Here is a 20,362-nt window from a genome sequence, read left to right on the forward strand (position 1 = left end):
ATTCTACATGGGCTTTGGGGAAAGATTTTGTATGTGTATGTGCATTCACTTGCATTTTTTTAATGTGTGTTGACAGTGATAAGAATAGAAACATTTTTCCTTAGTGTCTGCTGAAATGAAAAATAAACAGCTTGACTATGCATCATTGGAACATCAAAGAAAGATTATTTTGAAAGTATGATCATCGCTGTAAATCAGTAACTTGATTTATAAAAATGTTATGATGATTCAGATCCCATTTCTATGAGTTCCAAAGTACTGTCAAAATTATTTTATTGCACTAGAATGGAACTGTAGTTAACACTATTGGGAAATAGTGAACCATCAGTCATATTTTGGAAAACTCATTTTACCAAAATGTTTGTTATCATGATACTTGACCTATAGTAGGAATCTTTATCATTTTTATTATCCTGAGTTGAATACAATCATCATTGTCCTCATAGTGTTTGCTTTTTTGTTAAATTATAGCTTCCCCAAGACCATTCTATCAAACACATTTTCTAGATTAGTGATTTCCCCCCAAGCAAATGGTCCGTCAAGGATTTTTCTTGCATTTTTATTGTCAAAACATGTAGAAAAAAGACAAGTGTCATTCATGTATATATTACAATCTTCCATTTCTCACTCAGGCTTCTAACAGAGGTGACCTGTATTTCTTCACTTCATTTCCTCATTAAGTCAATACATCCTGTTTTCTAAATGAAAAATACAGTTATTGTTAAAAACTGACAGCCAGGGCCTGAACTACTTCCTTCCCTTCTTGGTGCCCTAATTCAGGAGGAAGATGTTGTTCAATTTTGTGGGGAACTAATATTAACCTTATCATTGTATATCTGCCTTTGGTAATTAATTAGAGAAAACAGTGACTTTTTATCTGTATTAGTATGAGAGCATTTTGACTTCCAAGTAAAGAAAGTAACACCTTCCTATAGTCAGTTAGCAGCAATTATTGAGCTCATACTGTGAGTAAAATCTGGAGAGGGGGAGGAAGAAGAATTTATAATGAAAAATCTCAAATATCTATATAAATCCTATTTCAAGAAGTCATAGCCTCTTAGCATTGCCAATATACTATATAATAACTCACCAAGAGATCTAAGGACTTAGGTTCAAGCCCAACTCTGACACATAATGGTAGTATTATTGTGAACATATTATGTAATCTCTCCATATTCCAGACTACATTCAGATTATAAGGTCCAAAACTGGAGATCTACCTGATCAAGTTAAAATGAAATCACAGATCAATTAAAAAAAAGTTTGAAGAATGTGTATATATATGTTTGAAGAAACAAAATTGATTTTAATTTATGGATTTTACTGGGGGAAATTAGAATTTCTGTTCACATGCATAAACTGATTTGAAAGACCATGGTTCTATTTGACCAAACAACTATTTTGAAAAGGACAAATGTGTAACTGATTAACTGACTGAATTCAGCTTCTCCCCATGACTACTTCTACCATCAAAAATGAAGCAATAGAAAATGGTTATGTTTAGAGATAGAATTACAAAATAATTTTTAAAGTACCCATTTTAAGAAAAAAATATTAGTTTCCTTCAACTTATTGCTTGAGGAAAATAATAATAGTATTTATATACTACCTATGTGTAGGCACTGTGCTAAGCACTTTACAAATAATATCTCATTTGATTCTCATAACAACCCTGGGATTTAGATGCTATTATTTATCCCCATTTTGCAGTTTAAGAAAACTGAGGCAAACGGAGGTCAAGTGACTCATTTAAGGTCATACAACTACTTTGAGATTGGATTTGAATATAGATTTTCCTGACTTTGGGTCTAGTACTCTACTGAATTACTCAGCTGTCTCTGGAGTTATAATCCTTTGTTCATATGGATGACAGATTTTTTATCACAAGATCAAGCTCTGGCTAATGTCCACAGATAGGAAAAATGGTAACAAAAGTAGTGAATTTTGTTTGTTTATTTTTCTCTTCCCAGATATCATTAATTGTTGTTTTAATAGATATCTTCTGCTAATGTTTCCATCCTTATTAAATTAAAATATTGCTGGTAATTTATTCCTCATTATGAAATATGAAATCTGTAATAATTCCAGTATATTCATAGAAACATGAATATATTTCCATTTCCCAATAGACTATAATCACAGCAAAATTATTGTCTTAAAAGGCTATGAAAGTACATATTTTCATCATGCCATGCCCCGAATCTTTTTCACTCATTCCCTTTGTATATAAACTTTATGTTTAGTTAACTTTTAAGACCATAATCTAATGTTCCATCATATGTAGGTAATCTGTATCCTTACTTCTATACAACACATTGCTACACTGAAGCTGTCATCATCCCCATTGTTGCTAAAAGAATATTATTCTCACTCTTGCTTTCATTCCTGTTCTTAAAAACATTCTCTCTTCTCTTCATCTATACAAATCTCAAACTTTACTCATATTTCCAAGTACAGCTGAATTACATAAATCTTTTATTTCTTCTGTCAAACTGCTTTCTTAAACTATGTCTTATCCTTTAACTATAAACTACTATATCTTTCTATGGAATTCCAGATCAAGAGCTAAACTTCAAAAAGCAACCAAGCTAGCTCCATCATTTGAATCCAGGTCCTCTGACTTTTGACTGTTTAATGCATAATCCATATATTTTTTCCTTAACTTGCTGATAAGCTCATTAAGGCTAGGGACTTTATCTTATTCTTCTACATTACTCATAGAATCTAACATAGGGCCAAGCGTAATAGGTACTTAATACATAATAAGTAATGAGGTACTTTGTACATAATAATAAAATATAATTATTTTACATTTTTTTTTATTTTATGGATTTCAGGATTTGTACTCTAGCCACAATAGTTACAATTTATGCAAGTCAAAGAATTCTAAACATAAACATTAAGGATTATAGCTATTTTTCAGTTTCTTTTTTCTTCTGATTTAAATTCATATCTATCTGATTACCTAGGAGACTGATCTGCAAGTATTCATTTCCAGATATTTTGTGTCATGCCTCAGAGAGGGATCCTTCCTGGTTTCTAGCTCACATACACATACACACACATACAAATACATATACATATTTAATACACACACACACATATATACACACATACACATATTTAGATGTTTATTTATTTATTCATTCCCCCATTAGTATGTAAGCATTTTGAGGACAAGAGTTCATTTCTTGAATTTTTATGTCCACCTCTTACCATATACATGGCATATAGTAAGTCCTTAATAATGCTTTCACTTACTATCTATTCTTCTTCAGTATTGATAATAAGTACAAATAGAAATACGTCCTTTGATTTATTCTATACTACTACGAGTTTTTGTCAAGAAATCCCCAAATTGGATCACAAAGTGTTGGGCACAACTGAAACAATTGAAAAACATTATGACTTTGGCCTCTTTCTCTTTGTTTATGCTGTGAGAGGTTTTTAAAAATTATTTTTATTTGATAATCTCCAAATTATCCCATATATATCTTATATGCACATAGTTGTTTGCATATTGTTTTCCCCATTAGACTATGAGCTCCTTGAGAATAGAGTTTGTCTTTTGCCTTTAAAAAAAATCCCTAGTACTTAGTGAAAAGCCTGGTACATACTGAGATAAATATTTCTTGACTTGGATTGAGTTATTTGCTAGGTAAGGCACAATTTTGCATATGCTATTTTGAATTAATGACTTCCATCACCTAATAAATTTGGAAATACAAGATCAGCTTTATAGGAACTAATTATATCTCTTTAGACACTGTAACTAAAATTCTTGGCTAGGTCTTGCTACAAGATAAATGGTATTTTCTACTAAGGGCTACATTTATTTCCTTCAATGGCACATAAATGACAGAAGAGGAAAAGTGGAATGTAATCTACATAATTATCTTTTTTTATCAAAGCTGTTACCTAGGATAGGGTGGCTGAGACATATGTACAATTACCTTTTCTCCATATAGCTGAAAAAACTTCTTTCCTTTAACCATCCATAACTTTCAGTTTTTATTTCCTGCCTCTCCAATCTGTATCCTACAATATAAATCTCTATTCCCTTTCCTGATTATGTTTTCATCAGTAACACCATTTTATAGATGAGGAAACCAAAGCAAACATTGGTTAAGTGATTTGCCTAGGATCATCCAACCAGCAAATATCTGAAGCTAAATTTTAATTCAGGTCTTCCTGCCTCTTGACCTGGTGCTTTATCCATTGTGCCACTTAATACCACAACATCTCTTATTCATCTCCTTCTCATCCTTATACATACACTACCAAGACCCTGGTATAGACCCTCATCAATTCATGCCTGCTGATTGGTCTTCTTGCCATAAATCTCTATCCAAAGCAATCTATGCTCCACTTTGCTGTCAAAGTGATATTCCCAAATGAGACACTCCATGCCCCATTGACACATTATGCCTACAACACTCTTATTACTTATTTTCATCTCCTGCCTTCTCTGAATTCCTTTAAGTCTTTAGTTAAAATCCCACCTTTAATCCTTTTTAATTGTAATTCCTTCCTTCTACTGATTATTTCAGATTCATCCTGTATGTATGTAGTCAATCATCAATTTTCATGGGGGTAATATTCCTAGAAAATGGTGTGAAAAATAAAAATAAAAATGTGAATCTTGATACATTCCCTCCAATGAGAAATAGGAGATGAGGTTTCCATGACCATCAAAAACTGTAATCTTTTATTAGACATCGTTGAAAATACACTTTTCTGCATACAATTCTTTTTTATAGTATTTTATTTTTCCAAATACATGCAAAAATAGTTTTCAACATTTATCTTTGCAAAACCTTGTGTTTCAAATTTTTCTCCCTCCCTCACAACTCCTCCTCAAGACAGCAAGCAATTCAATATTGATTAAACATGTATAATTCTTCTAAACATATTTTCATAGTAATCATGCTGCACAAGAAAAATCTGATCAAAAGGGGAAAAATCATGAGAAAGAAAAAAAAAGTGAGCAAACAACAACAACCAAAAAAAGCTTTGATCCACATTCAATCTCTATTGTTCTCTCTTTGGATATGGATGGCATTTTCCATCCAAGTCTGTTGGAATTTCCTTGAATCACCTCTTTGTTGAAACGAGCCAAGTCTTTCACAGTTGAGCATTCATAATCTTCTTGTTACTATTCTGGTTCTGCTCATTACACTCAGGATTAGTTCATGTAAGTCTTTCCAGGTTTTTCTGAAATTAGCCATATGGTATTTCTTATAGAACAATAATATTCTATTACATTCATATACCATAACTTATTCAGTTTCCCAACTGATGGACATTCACTCAATTTCCAGTCTTTGCCACTCCAAAAAAAGGGCTGTTGCATACCATTCTTAACAAAACATCGATTGTGATAATCTGCACTTTTCCTAATACCTCTGCAATAATTTATAAAATTTGTTACACAAAATAAAACTGATAACATTCAAAACATTTTTCTCACTAGTAATTCTCTAGAATTCTGTGATCTTTTATGCTAACATCTCAATTAAAAAACAAAACATTGATTTCAGACAATATTCACTTTTAATTATTTACCAAAACCTATAATACCATAAATTCTGTACAACAAATAAAATTCCTAAAAATGAAAACATGAATTATCTTCCACTAGATCAGATAGTGGTGTGAGGGTATTGGGCTGCAAACTATACTCCTATAAATCTCTTTACCGTGACTACCTCTGAAAGTCAAGTGAGAGGTTGTTGGGATTGTAATCACTGCTATCAGAACATCCTGAGAATGGTAAGGTCTAGATATCATCTTAGAATCTAAAAGGAGTTGCAATACATTGTCGGTGCATAATTATTACACAAAACTTGAATTTTAAAGGTAAACAATGAAAATATGCAAGAAATGATCTTGGAGTTCTTTATTCTACAATAGTAAGGTGAACAAGAACAGTAATGCACCTAGTAATATACCAATGCCCCACAAACTTGTGCAGGCTTTTTCTCTATTGCGCATAGTTGGGAGTAGTAAGAAAAATGTTTTGAATGTTACAATTTTTATTTTGTGTACTGCATTTTATGGATTATTTAATGGTTATGGTGTTAGGAAAAGTACAATTTGTCAAAAATAATGTTTGTTATATTTAACTTTCTGGAGTTCAAACATTTGTATTATTTTACTAGTAACCTCGTTTTTACTTTTACTTGAAGTCCAGAAAGTTAAATACAAAGATATTGAGAATTGTCTGTAGTTTCTTTGTATATAGTCATTTGAATATTTTCTTCCCAATTAGAGCTTCTTAAAAGCAGGGACTATCTATCTTTTGCTTTTCTTTATATCCCCTGTACTTAGTGCAGTGCTTGGAACACAGGAGATTGTTAATTAAATAAATGTTCATTGACTGACTTATTGTTACCTCACTAAATTCAGGTAAGTTGACATCTAGGCTTTTTTTTTTTTTTCAAATTTCAAATAGCTGTGGGGACCCATGAAACAACCAGAAAAACAAAGTCTTCCTCAGTTCTTTGAGGAACAGCAAAAAAAAGGTGACAGAAGAGGGACAGAAGATGCTCAGGATCACACAATTCACACACTAACTATAAATAAATCAACTGTTAATATTCTTAAAATATAATTTCATACACTACAAGGACAATTGCATAAAACCCACCTGCACTCTCTTGCTATAATACTATTAATACATCATAACTTCCAGTGAAAAGATGATTCACGGTTGTCCTAAGAGAAGAAAGTGAAGAAGTTGGGGAAGTTTTCATTGCCCTTCCACAAACAAGAAACATTTCTTGGGACATTTTAGTCTCCAAAAGAACACTATGTATGTAACTTATTAACATTACTTGCAAAGAATGAGGACATAGCAATGCTCTTTTAAGAATCTGATAAGATTTTACATATTAAGTCAACTTATAACTTATCTGGTGATTTCATCGAGAAAGAGCTTGCAAGTGAAGCCCACAAATAAAGAAGGAAAATTTGTGTGTGTGTGTGTGTGTGTGTGTGTGTGTGTGTGTGTGTGTGTATGGTCTATACCAGGGTCTTGGTAGTGTATGTATAAGGATGAGAACGAGATGAATAAGAGATGTTGTGGTATTAAGTGGCACAATGGATAAATAGATTGGCAATTCTTGTTAGCATGTCTTAATAATTGAAATAACAACAGTCCTGATAAACCTGTGGGGGAAATGAAAGATGCCAAAGTTTTGTAGACTGTTGAGAAGCCTTACATGACAAATTTTTTTTCAAGATGAGAATTAAAGGACAAAATATGTGTCATGTACTACATATCATAATAAAACATCTCAGTATTCGTTAGTTTCTAGTTCTTTGGGATCAATAAGATACATAATATATGAATTTTATGCAATAGTTCATTAATTGGAATCAAATTAAATTTATCATATATTAAGCATCTGCAGTGTGCAAAACAGAGTAGCTAGTTGTCGTGGTGAATAGAGCACTGGGTTTGGAATCAGGAAGACTTATCTTACTGAATTCAAATCTGGTCTCAGTCAGTCTCTGTGACTCTGGGCAAGTTACTTAACCCTGTTTACCCCAGTTTCCTCATCTGTAAAATGAGCTGAAGAAAGAAATGACAAACCACTCCAGTATGTGCCAAAAATATCCCAAATGGCACCAGAAAGAGTCAGATACAACAACAAATGTGCAAAACATTCTAATGGATAAGATAAATATAAATATAGAAACAGAACATTCTTTTCCATCAAGGAATTTGTACTTTATTAGAAAACGAGGTAAGACAATATGTTAAATACACAAGTACAATGATATGAGGATCAACAGAGAAATTTAAAAGAATTAAGAAGATTTGAGGGAGAAGGAAACACCTTTCAGTTGGAGAAGGCTTCTTAAATAAGAGAATAGTCAGCTAAAAATATAACTATCTTCTAAAATTTTTCATTTAAGTATTTTTATCTTGGAAAATTGATCTGAAATAAAAGAAATGCTATGCATTTGACTTTTTTTTAATTGTGGAATTCTATTCTTTAATTCCAGAATTTATACCCCAGGCTTTTGGAATGCCATTATCCCAAGTAATTGCTAATGACCGGGCCTACAAACTAAAACAGGACTCTCAGAAAGAGGAGCAAAAAGATGCATCTGACTTTGTAGCTTCACTTTTACCATTTGGAAGCAAGAAACAAAACAAAGAACTCTCAAGCAGTAACTCATCTCTTAGCTCAACCTCAGAAACACCAAATGAGTCAACGTCCCCTAACACTCCAGAACCTGCTCCACGGGCCAGGAGGAGGGTAAGCATGTCTTTATTCTCCTAGGATAGTTACATACCCAATGTGTAGATGTTAAGTAAGCTTAAAAAACTATATGCAAGCCTACATGTAATCTAAAATTTTAGCTCTTGCCCTTATAGCAGAAAACTATTAACATAATTTAGTGGAAAGAAACCTTCTGGATCATCAATCATGGGACTATAGATGCCAGAGTTGGAAAGGTCCTTAGATATCATCTAATCTAGCTTCTTCAAATTTCTAATTAGGAAATTGAGGACTAGAAAAGTCATATGGCATATTAAAAGCCATCCAGGTAGTAACTATCCCCATGCTTCTAAATACAAGGATTTTCCATCATCTCCATAAGGATTTGGAATTAGGAGACCAAAATTCAAGTCTCCAGTGAGATTTTTCTTCCTTATGTGCTATTTCTATGTCCCAGTTACTTATTTTTTTAATGGAATAATAATACCTTTACCTTCATAGAGTAATTATGAGAAGAAGACTTTGTAAGGCATGAAGCTCTTCTAATTTTGTGATATTATTGGTAATTCAGTTTAAAATTAAATAGACTGGCAATTCTTGTTAGCATGTCTTAATAATTGAAATAACAACAGTCCTGATAAACTCCCAAAAAATGGTTTTTATAGTTTTTTTCCCTTCCTAATCAAATTTTGCTATGGAAGCAATGATAAATATTTTGTTAATTCAAATGGGAAACGTTTGCAAGCAACCTTGTTGATTATTGGCCAAGATAAGCAATAATCTCATCCAAAACATTTAATCCATTTGAGCCAGTTTATCTATCTTCTAGTACAGTGTTGTCAAACTCAAATAGGAAAAAAAAAGGGGAGGCACAAAACCATACATAAAGATCCCCATAGAAGCATATTGACTTAGAAAACTTCACATTGAAATTGTGTATTTTAATTTATTTTATTTACTATTTCCCAATTATACTTTAATCTGCTTCAGGAGTATTTTGGACCACATGTAGCCCATAGGTTATTGTTTGACATCTTTGTTCCCATGGGTTATTGTTTGACACCTTTCTTCTAACTAATGGTTTTAAGACTAATGAAGAAAGTTATCTCTGATTTTGAGTCCTTCACTCACCCTATATACACAGTGTTCTACCTGATATATTCCATGTGCCTAATTAGGTACCTAGAAGCAATATATATGGGCAACTAAATGGCACAGTGAATGTAGCTCTAATCCTGCAGTCAAAAAGACCTGAATTCAAATCCAGTATCAGATTGTGTGACCCTGGACAAGTCACAATCTTTTGCCTGTTTCCTCATCTATAAAATGGATAAGGAAATGACAAACCACTCCAGTATTTTTGCCAAGAAAACTCCAAATGGAGTCGTGGAGCGTTAGACATGACTAAAATGATTCAGTAACAACTGCAATAAATATATAATTACCAACTCTCCTGACACTTGCAGCTTGATAATAATAATAATAATAGTTAATATATCTATATATCTATATCTAGATAGATAGATAGATGAGAGCCATGTACACCTACAGAGAGGACTGTGGGAAATGAGTGTGAATCACAACATAGATTTTCACTCTTTTTGTTTAGTTTGCTTGAATTTTATTTTTTCACTTTTTTCTTTTTGAACTGATTTTTCTTGTGCAGCAAGATAATTTATAAATGTGTGTGCTTATATTGGGTTTAACAAAAATTTTACCATATTTAGCATATATTAGATTATTTGCCATCTAGGGGAAGGGGTTGGGGAGTGGGGGAAATTGGAACACAAACTTTTTCAAGGGTCAGTGTTGAAAAATTATCTTTGAATATGTTTTGAAAGTAAAAAACTTCATTAAAAATACTATATAGATATAGATAGAAATACTATATAGATAGGTACAGATATAGTACCTACTATGTGCCATACACTGTGCTAAGTACTTCATAAATTTATCTCATTTGATTCTCACAACAACCCTGGCAGGTAAATTCTATATTATCCCCATTTTTTACAAATGAGGAAACTGAGACAAAGATTAACATATTATCCAAGATCAAACAGCTAGTAAGTGTCTAAGGCTGGATTTGATTCAGATCTTCTTGACTCCAGGCATAGCACTCTATGCACAGTCTTCACCAAACTGTCCCTATCCTTAATGAAGAGTTATAAAAGAATACATCATGGCTCACTTTTATTTCATTTTTAAGGAATTGTTCTCATGGCATTTTTGCCTTTTAACATTTAACCTTTTGAAGAATTTAAATTATTGAATGTCTTGTGAGACTCCTTTGATTGGATTCTACTTGTTGATTTTTTTTCTTAAATTTGGTGGGCAAGTCAAAATGCTTTAATTGCTCTTTCTCATATCTTCTTCCTTTAGATTATGTGGTCTCTTGTTGAAATTGCATGTAGCATGACGTTATCTCTCTACCCCTTCTTTGTGGTAGGTTGGTGACTTTTTCCAGAGGCCTTTAAGAAAGCATTTTCCCTTATATTACTGTAATATACAAACAACCTAATTAAATCAGGCAGAGTTATTTCAAGTTGTATATCAACAGTTATGAACAAAAATATTCACTTGATGTGATCTGGAGGGTGATTGTTTTTTTTTTTTTATTTTATCCATCTGTACTGATTGCATATATATATGTGTGTGTGTGTGTACGTGTGTATGTGTATGTGTGTGTGTCTACTTTACAGGGTGCAATGTCTGTGGACTCTATTACAGATTTGGATGACAATCAGTCTCGACTACTAGAAGCATTACAACTGTCTTTGCCAGCTGAAGTTCAAAACAAAAAAGAAAAAGCAAGAGATAAAAAACTGAGTCTAAACCCTATTTACAGACAGGTTCCCAGACTTGTGGACAGCTGTTGCCAACATTTAGAAAAACATGGTAAGTGACCCTCCATGATAAAGGTATCAGATAAAGAAAATATAAATAGTATTCATGGGAGAACTCCATTGATCCTATCCAGACTAGTTTGAAATTTACAATAATGTGAATGGACCCTAGCTTACATCTTTTCATTCTGAAGAAACTTTTGTCAATACTAAGAAATGATTTTTTTTAAACAACTTAAAAGGTTGGCCATTATTTCAAGATAAACAAATCAGTTTATTTACAGAAATTAAATAGGTATTTCTAACAAATAATTCAGACATGCAACTGCTACTGAAATTATAGATAACTTGTGTTAAATATATACTGTGATTTACTGGATGTAACTGAAAATAATACAGTTATATTTCTTGACAAATAGACTACTTTTCCAAGGTTTTTCACTTGTCATGATTGGGTCTTCCCTTTATTAATCTGAGTTGATAGATTTTAATGTAGATTTATTTTAAAATACACATAAACTTCCTCACTGTGTGACCCTGGGCAAGTCACTTAACCCCAATTTAGAAGACAGTAAATATTTTCTTTAATTAGCTTATTATATTTGTAGGTTACTATACAACTGTCTATGGAGTAAATTGGCTATATTAATAATTTCACAATAATATAACATTACATGCTTTATGTCACATTAAAATAGCAATTGGGAAACTTTGCTATTATGTACATGTTTTATTTGCCTCTACAATAGTATCTTTTTCTAAAATTATTACCATACCTAAAGAATTCGGTTCAATTCAACAAATGTAAGCTAGAAATTGTACGAGGTACTGGAATTATAAAGACAACCAAATCTTCCCTGTCATTTCCCTGAATTTATTGAAATCTATTCTCCCAACATTGCGGATTATCTCCAGTTTTTTTTTCCTTCTATGTCATAAATTTCTTGAAGAAGCACTTACTTACCTACAAGATTTAGGCCATTTCTATTTCAGCAACCACTTTTTCCTCCTTATTGGTTAGAATTAAGGTCAACATCCCAGCCCCTCTCCTCAGTCCTTCCACTTTTTGAAGGATCAAATTGTTCTTAAAGCAAATTACGTTTCTCGGTTGCTCTGCCTTTACCTATGAGACATCTCCAGTAGATGCTTGGACACTTAAAGGACTTTGTTACTCTAATACCATTCTTCTCTGCCAAGTTTATAATCTGTTTCCCAAACTCTTCATCAAATTCCTCCTGTCCAAGTGTTTTTTAATGGAAAATAAGATACCATCTGTTTCTCCCTTTTTTAATCCTCAACCAAATTTCTCTACCATTATTTCAGATGCAAAACACTGATATATATTTTCAAAATAAAATTCAATCTAAAAGTCTTTATAAAGGGGTATCAAAAACTCTTAAGCTCTCCCCCAAATTAATTTAGCCTATAACATTTCTATTCCAATTTTTTATAGATGCCATATATAACTATCTAAATTAACATACCATAATTTTGTTCAATTTTTAAACATTTTATGGAAGATCTACTAGGTTTCAGGCACTAGGTCTTTTTTGCCTTCATATATTAAACCCTGTATTCCCCCAAACACAAATTTCAATGGAAAACAAAATGAAAAGAGAGCCAAACCATATGATATCACAGCTTTTTATGTTCAACATCCAATTCTCTTGTCAAGTGTTCCCAGCTACTTCTATTTTTCTGACTAGTTTAAAGGCATCTTTTCTTTTCTTTTTTTTGAATTTCTAAAATAGAGTGGTGGCACAAAAATTTGAGAAAGAAAAAGATAACTATATATATACATATATTATACATAATGTATGTATTTACATTTGTCTATAGAAATATGAGTGTGTGCTATAATTTGCATTTCTTTGTCTCATGTTTTCTTTCCTGTAAGACTGTTTTCCTTATTCTGAGTCAGGAATACTTTATTCCGAATCAGGAATACGGACTCTAGAATATTCCTCATCTTTGATACATTTCACTCTAGAAAAGTAATCTATCATAAGAAACAAAAAAACAAAACCTTTGGGAGTATTAATTCAGAATCAAATAAATTAAAATGGCACAATCATTTTAATATTTCTACTGCCATTGTAATGCCAGAGAAACTGAGGCAAGATAGAGATTAGAGAGTTTTAAATATTTTATTTGAAAAGGAGAGATTTATGGGATCAAATGGATCCATGATTTGGTCTCAGGGCTGAATGAGACTATCATCTCCAAGAGTCCAGCAACAATGTAAGTTCTCAATGACATATATATATATATATATATATATATATATATATATATATATATACATACACATACACACACACATATATACATACATACATACACACACACACATGTAGCTCAGATACAGGGGTAGACCAAGGCAGGGGTGGAGTGCTGAAAGCAGGAATATGGGACTAACGATTGTTAGTTCTGTCAAGGTTGGGGGAGGCATTCTGATAAGTGAGGAAGGGCTGGGGTCATGATATCTAAGATAGAAGGTCTTTCTCCTTAACTAGATCATCATGATTAGGAGGCAGGGGTAGTATGGCAGAACAGTTAAGAACTGAGGTAGAACAATTCAGGGAAAACAAGGCAGGATAATTTAGGGAAACTGAGTCAAGACAATTAGGGAAACTGAACAATACAATAAAAGAGAACTGTGGCACAACACCATGATCTCCATTAAAGCTCTGCTGCATTGCTTTATCTGTGTTGTGGAAAGAACTTGGAATTCTTGCCAGACCTGGCAGATTCTGCCAAATTGGAGATTCTCTATCTGTCATGCAAGGATCAGCCTTAGCAAGTTCAGAGAGACTCATCATAAGAAAGCTGCCATTGAGCAATAAAGTGGCTTCAACAATCCTTAAAGACCTTGAAGTGCAAAGGGTTGGCTCCTTTAATTATGAAAGTAATTTCATGGTAGAAACAATTTTGTAGAAAATTATGTTTTGTCATAGCTATGTTGATGAGCTTACTTAGTCAAATAATACAATCAAATGAATGAACTTATTTTGAGAATTATGTCTCCAACTGTAGAAAGGAAACAGTAGTCAATGGTGAGATAGAGTATTTTTTACTAAAATGGGTAACACAGGCAAAAACAAGAAAGAAAGCAGTTATAAAGATACAGGACATATATTACTCATTTTCAGATCTACAGAATCAGTGGCTTGCTTCTTATTCTGGTCAATTAATACTTTAATAACCAGAGTCTCAATATTAATCTTTAATTCACTTTTACTACTGCTTATCTTGAGTTCTGATCAATTGGTCATTTCTTAAGATATATTAAGTATTTACTTATATACCAAGAGGCAGCTACATGGCTCAGTAAATAAAGTGCTGGGCCTTAAGTCAGGAAGTAATAGTAATTGCTAATATGTTTATGGCACCTATTATGTGTTATGAGCACTGTGGTAAATATTTTACAAAGACCTTAATTCAAATTTGACTTCAGACATTCACTATGTGTCTTAACCTATTAATCCACTATGTGTCTTAACCTATTAATCCACTGGAGAAGGAAGTGGCACTACAATATCTTTGCCAAGAAAACTCATACAGGGCCATCAAGAGTCAGACATGATTGAACAACAGGGAGGAAAGAAGGAAAGAAGGAGGGAAGAAAAGTAAAGAAAAAGGAACTTGTCATACTGTATAGTTTACAAAGTCTATGCACTAAGAGCTCTTAACTTTTGTAACTGGAGAGCCCTTCTATCTATTGTTCAATTCTGAAAATTTTATAATCATTAAATAAGCTCCCATTACATATAAATTGCAAATCTGCAGATAGGCATTAAGTCAAATTATTGACACCTAATGGCCATTTGACCCTGAGCAGGACATTTAACTTGTCAATTGCCCAGGAAACATTCTTAAGACAGTAAATTAGAAAGTAGTTGCTGATCTACATTGATAAAAGATATTTGTTCATTGAAACCATTGTTCCAGAGTTTAACTTTTAGTTGAAAGCTCGTTTACTTTATTTCTCTACTTTAGCAGGTTAGACACAACCATCTAGAGGTTAAACATAGGAGCCAAATGAATTAATGAATTTAAAAGTTGGAAGAGTCCTTAGACACCATATAATCTATTTTTCAGAAGAAAAAACTGAGGCTAAAAAAAATTGGCTTATTTTGTCAAGGCTAAGATAGATTATGGAAGAAGTATGATCTCCTCACCATGAGGGACAAGACAAAAAACAAAAATAAAATAGAACTGGATAATTATAATAATCATGTTGTGTCATCAAGAAAAATTTCCTTATATTTTGCTTAAGCATACAAAGAAACATTAGAACATTTTAGATAGATTTTCATTAAAATTATTTTTTAAATTGGGGCAATTAGATGGCAGATTAGAGTACCAGTCCTAGAGTCAGGAGGACTTGAGTTCAAATCTGGCTTAGACACTTAACACTTCTTACCTGTATGAATTGGGCTTAACCCAAACTTAACTCAAATGCTTTGCCCCCCTAAAAGATTTATTAAAAATATTTAAAGATTATGATAAAGTTGTTACCCAGAAAATTGGCCTTTTGTTGAATATCATCCTCTCCCATTCTATATGGAAAAATGAGTAATTTCTGAATTTTGGTTGCCTCCTCCAGAATCTCCCCTCACTGCCTTCTATAACTATGGTCAGTCTGATTTTTTACAATGTTATTTCTTTTGTTTTATTTTTGTTTGACTTCCAAGAATATGAAACAATAAAGCAGGATTATTTGCTTTATGTGGTGTCTTTGCAGGTCTCCAGACAGTAGGAATATTTCGAGTTGGGAGCTCAAAGAAAAGAGTAAGACAGGTAAGAGGAAAAACAAAACTCTTAAATTCTTTTCCAGTTAAGTTTAATATCAGTACAACTTGGTTACTTTGCCCAGTGATATTCATTTACTCAACAAGCATTTATAAAACACCTTTAATGTGTTAGGCACTATGCTAGATAATAAAGAGGAAGAGAAAAAGTCAGACATTGGGCTAAGTACTTTAAAAAATATTTCATTTGAGACTGATAACAATCGTAGAAGGTAGATGCTGATAAGGTTTAGAGTTAGGGAACCAAAATGAGATTAGGGTTTCTGGTGGTCAGGGAATTAAATGATAAGGCCTAGTGGCAGGTTTGGGGTTCAGGGAACCAAATGGAGAGGTTTGGCTCCTCTACAACTCCTTGGGATTCAGCTCAACTATAGGGAGTTTTGGGGACTCTCTTCTGGCAGTGCAGAAGTTCTCTGTAAAAGAATTTACAGACCCAAAAACTTAGATTAATAAAAGAGGTTTATTTTGTAGGAAGTAAGGTTAGAAATCCTGACAGAGAGGCATAAAGTCTGGTTAGGGAAATAGGTGAGGGTAAAGAGAGGGTGGCACTGGGAAAGAATATTTCAGTGGACAGAGGCTCCTTGGTATCTGAAGCATGACATAGCTAGCATGTTTGGGACCTCTGCAAAGAGAGGATTTTAGTTTGGCTCTTTTATAATGGGAGCTTTAGCTGAAGGGAACAGGTGGGTGGAGTCCCAAGTTGGCTCATTGCTGGGTTTCAGCTTGAGCTGGAATTTGAATTGAAGTCAATGAATTTCAGGACTGAGCCAACCCCACCTAGATAATAAGGATGGAACTGTTTGTCCCTCGGGGAGGGGTCCTTCACTGAGGTAGAGTTGAAGGAGATTTTCTCCTTTAAGGATTTTTAGAAGTTCGGGGTCCCCTCTTCAATGCTGCTGTTTTATTTCATCCTCATTTTATAATTAAGAAAATTGAGGCAAACAAGGTTAAGTGACTTGCTCAGAGTCACATAACTAATAAGTACCTAGGTGAGATTTGAACTCAGGTTTTCTTGACTGCAAATCTATGCTCTATCCATTGCTGAAAATATAAAGACAAAATAGCCTCTAATTCCAATAGTCTTGGGATGGAAAATTCCATCTGCATCCAGAAAGAGAACTGTGGAGACTGAATGTGGATCAAAGCATAGTATTTTCACCTTTTATTGTCATTTGCTTGCTTATTGGTTTTTTTTTTTTCCTTCCTTGTGTTTTTTCCTTTTTGATCTCTTTTTTTTTTTGTGCAGCATAATGAATATGAAAATATGTTTAGAAGAATTGCACATGTTTAACATATATTAGATTGCTTGGAGGAGGGGGAAGGAGAGAAAAAACTTGGAACACAAGGTTTTGCAAAGGTGAATGTATTTGGGAAAATAAAATACTTAAAAACTCAAGTAAATAAATTAAATTAAATAGCCACTACTTTCAAGGAATTTAAATTCTGTCAGGAGAAATAATAGGTATCAATAAGTAAATACAAAATATATTCAAACTTTTTTGGGGTGGGAAGACAGCTAGAAACTAGAATATTCAGAAAAGGCTTCCTGTTGGAGGTGGTTTAGTATCAATATTAACAACTCCCATTTCTATACTCCTTCAAATTTTACAATGTTTTTTTCTTTCCCCATAATAACCCTGTGGAGTACATAATACAAATCTCATTATCCCCCTTTTAGAGATAAGAAAATTCAACTTGATGAAGCAGCATTCTTACAAATAATGATGGTTATTGACATATCTTTTCAGTTATAAGGTAGTGTCTGAAAAAACAATAGTTTCTAATCATGACTTTATGGTAAAAGGAATGCAAATTGTGGGCAAGGATAGTTCATTTCTTGGTTTAAAGTGAATTTCAAATAATGCCATCCTTTTATTTGACCCAAATGGACAAATAGGGGATCCTAGTTAGTGATTTTTCTAAAAAAAAAAAAAAAAGTCAAATTTAAGAGCTGAAGAAATTACATTTCATTTGCAACTGCCTTGTAACAAAGCCTGACACTGCCTTGAATAACTGTCCATTCATTTAATATTAAAGAGAATTTTAAAAGACTTTGGCATGTTTAAAGACTGAGCCTAATATATGTCCCAGCTCATCTAGACCAAGTGACTCTATTAAAACAAACAAACAAACAAAAAACTAAATCCTAGTTTGTTGTCACTCTACTGTTCCCTAGGATTTCCTCCACGATACCTTCTGATGTGTTTAAAGACTTTACAGATAGCTTGTTTACTATCTTTGAGGAATCATAGAGAAAAGCAAGATGTCCTAAAGTGAAAGACAAGAAAATATTATAATAATTTTTCAAAAAGAGGATGGGAGGATGGAAGTTTCTAGAGACTATAAACCATTAAATTTCTCACAGGATGTGGAACAACTTCACTAAATCTGGCACAAATGTAGTGAACTTCCAGGAAGAGAAAATACCAAGATTTCTAAGGAAGGGTGAAATAGCCCAAGGTAGAAAAACTGAGCAGATTAAAGCTTCTATGTTGATCATTATTGGGAATGGTCCTGTGAATAACCCAAGCAAAATAAGGAGAAAAGGAAGGAAGGAAGGGATGGAAGAAGGAAGGAGTATGGAAGAAAGAGAAGAAGAAAGGGAGGAGGAAGGAAAAAAGGGAAGAAGGAAGGAAGGGGAAAAAGGAGAGTGAGAGAAGAAAGAAATGAAGAAAAAAATAAAACAAAGAAAAAAAGAATACAAATAACTCTTGTCTCATCATAATCTTACTAGAGACATAGAGACTTCAAAATTATATATGGGGAAGGCTTGTAAGTCTATTAGATTGGATCTGTTCATAGAAATTCATCACCATGTTGACTGTTGGAAATTAAATTCAATGGTTTCAACAGCCATTTGTTTAATCATAAATTGGCTGCAATCAGCATCAGTCTCCATACCACTAAAACCACAGATGTTGAGGAATTAAAATGTTGGACTATGTTCAGAGGAGAGCAAGCAGAATGATAGAATAATTCTATAATATGCCATATGAGAAATGGTTGAAAGTTTTGAGATAATTTAATCTTAGGAAGACATGATAATAATTTTCAAATATATAAAAGACTGTATAACACAGGAGGGATTAGATTATTCCTTTACTCTAGAAGAGAGAACCAGGAACATCAGGTAGTAGTTATAAGGTATTAATTTTTAAATTAACATTTGGAAGAGATTCTTAATGTTTCAGAGAACTGGGCAATTAAGATTTAGAACTGAAAAGGAATGGCAAGATTTTCTGGCTATCCTATCATAGATTTAAAATTGGAAGAGGCTTTTTAGGTCACCTAATACATCATTTTTACAAGAGAAAAAACAAGTCCAAAGAGATGGCCAAAATTACACGTAAATACCAAATCTGGGCTCCAAACTTAGATCTTTGGACTCAAAATCCAGCAGTTCTTCCACTATATCAGGTTGCCCTCATTTTAAATATGACAAAATTAAAGTTCAAGATACTGAACAACCTGTTCCAGTCACATAATTAATAGCAGAGCTAGTATTTAAATTGACATCTAACTCCAAATAATGTAGTTGCTTTTGTATCACCATCCTGCTTCTCAAATTGTCATTTTTTGAAGGTTAGAATCAATATGAAATGTAATGTTTCTAGAGTGGATTCTAGGCAAGAAGGTTGGACATTATGGTTCAGCTACCTATAATGAATGCTAAAGTCTGAATCTAGGACATTTACCAAGTTACTATGTTGTCTTAAAAAATACCTTAAAGAGCTCTAAAGATACCTCCATCTGCATTGGTTTCAAGTCATTTGCTCTAACAGTCCTTATATTTGTGACCAAGAGAAAAGTCTCTGGGCAATGATCTGCCAATATCCTATGGGGAACTGATTAGTCAAAGAAGTTTGCTTAAGCCCTTCAAAAATTGTTTATTAATGGTGTTATCGGCCTTGACCTTCCCATCTGGATTTGGCTATTCTACAAAGCAATCATTTAGTCACCTCATTGCAGCCTATTTAGTGGCATCATGTCACAATATGATGGGATCTCTAGATACCTAAGTTTTTATAGGAACTAAAGGGAATCTCAACCACCTGGTCTACATAGCTTTACCCCAGAGGAGCAATCTGGAAGTCAGACCAGTAATATCTCCACTCATTGCATGGCCTTTCAAAGAACTGGCTACCTATCTAATTTCTTGTGATAGATGCTCAGAGTGTTGTGATATAATTGTCTTTTGCATCCTCATTTCTTCCAGTTACGTGAGGAATTTGATCGTGGTATTGATGTTTCATTGGAAGAGGAACACAGTGTCCATGATGTGGCTGCATTGCTGAAAGAATTTTTAAGAGACATGCCAGACCCCCTCCTTACCAGGGAACTCTATACTGCTTTTATCAACACTATTTGTAAGTTCTAGACCTTGTTTGGGAAAGGATGGAAAAATATTTGTGAAATACACAACTCTCTGACTCCCACAGTCAAATTGCCTTGTATCTTTCTTGATATT

The 20,362-nt window shown here is 33.1% G+C and overlaps 1 protein-coding gene across 3 annotated transcripts in view; it reads left to right on the plus strand.

Annotated features, from left to right (window-relative positions):
* ARHGAP6 (Rho GTPase activating protein 6) overlaps positions 1-20,362 on the plus strand; it is a 337,783-nt gene that overhangs the window by 275,136 nt on the left and 42,285 nt on the right. For all 3 annotated transcript variants that reach the window (XM_051984535.1, XM_051984533.1, XM_051984534.1), the window contains 4 exons: positions 8,014-8,270; positions 10,937-11,132; positions 15,828-15,883; positions 20,111-20,261. In XM_051984535.1, the coding sequence (XP_051840495.1) occupies positions 8,014-8,270; positions 10,937-11,132; positions 15,828-15,883; positions 20,111-20,261 (660 nt within the window). The remainder of the gene's footprint in view (positions 1-8,013; positions 8,271-10,936; positions 11,133-15,827; positions 15,884-20,110; positions 20,262-20,362) is intronic.

Source organism: Antechinus flavipes, chromosome 3 (genome assembly GCF_016432865.1).
Source record: "Antechinus flavipes isolate AdamAnt ecotype Samford, QLD, Australia chromosome 3, AdamAnt_v2, whole genome shotgun sequence".
Lineage (NCBI taxonomy): Eukaryota > Metazoa > Chordata > Mammalia > Dasyuromorphia > Dasyuridae > Antechinus > Antechinus flavipes.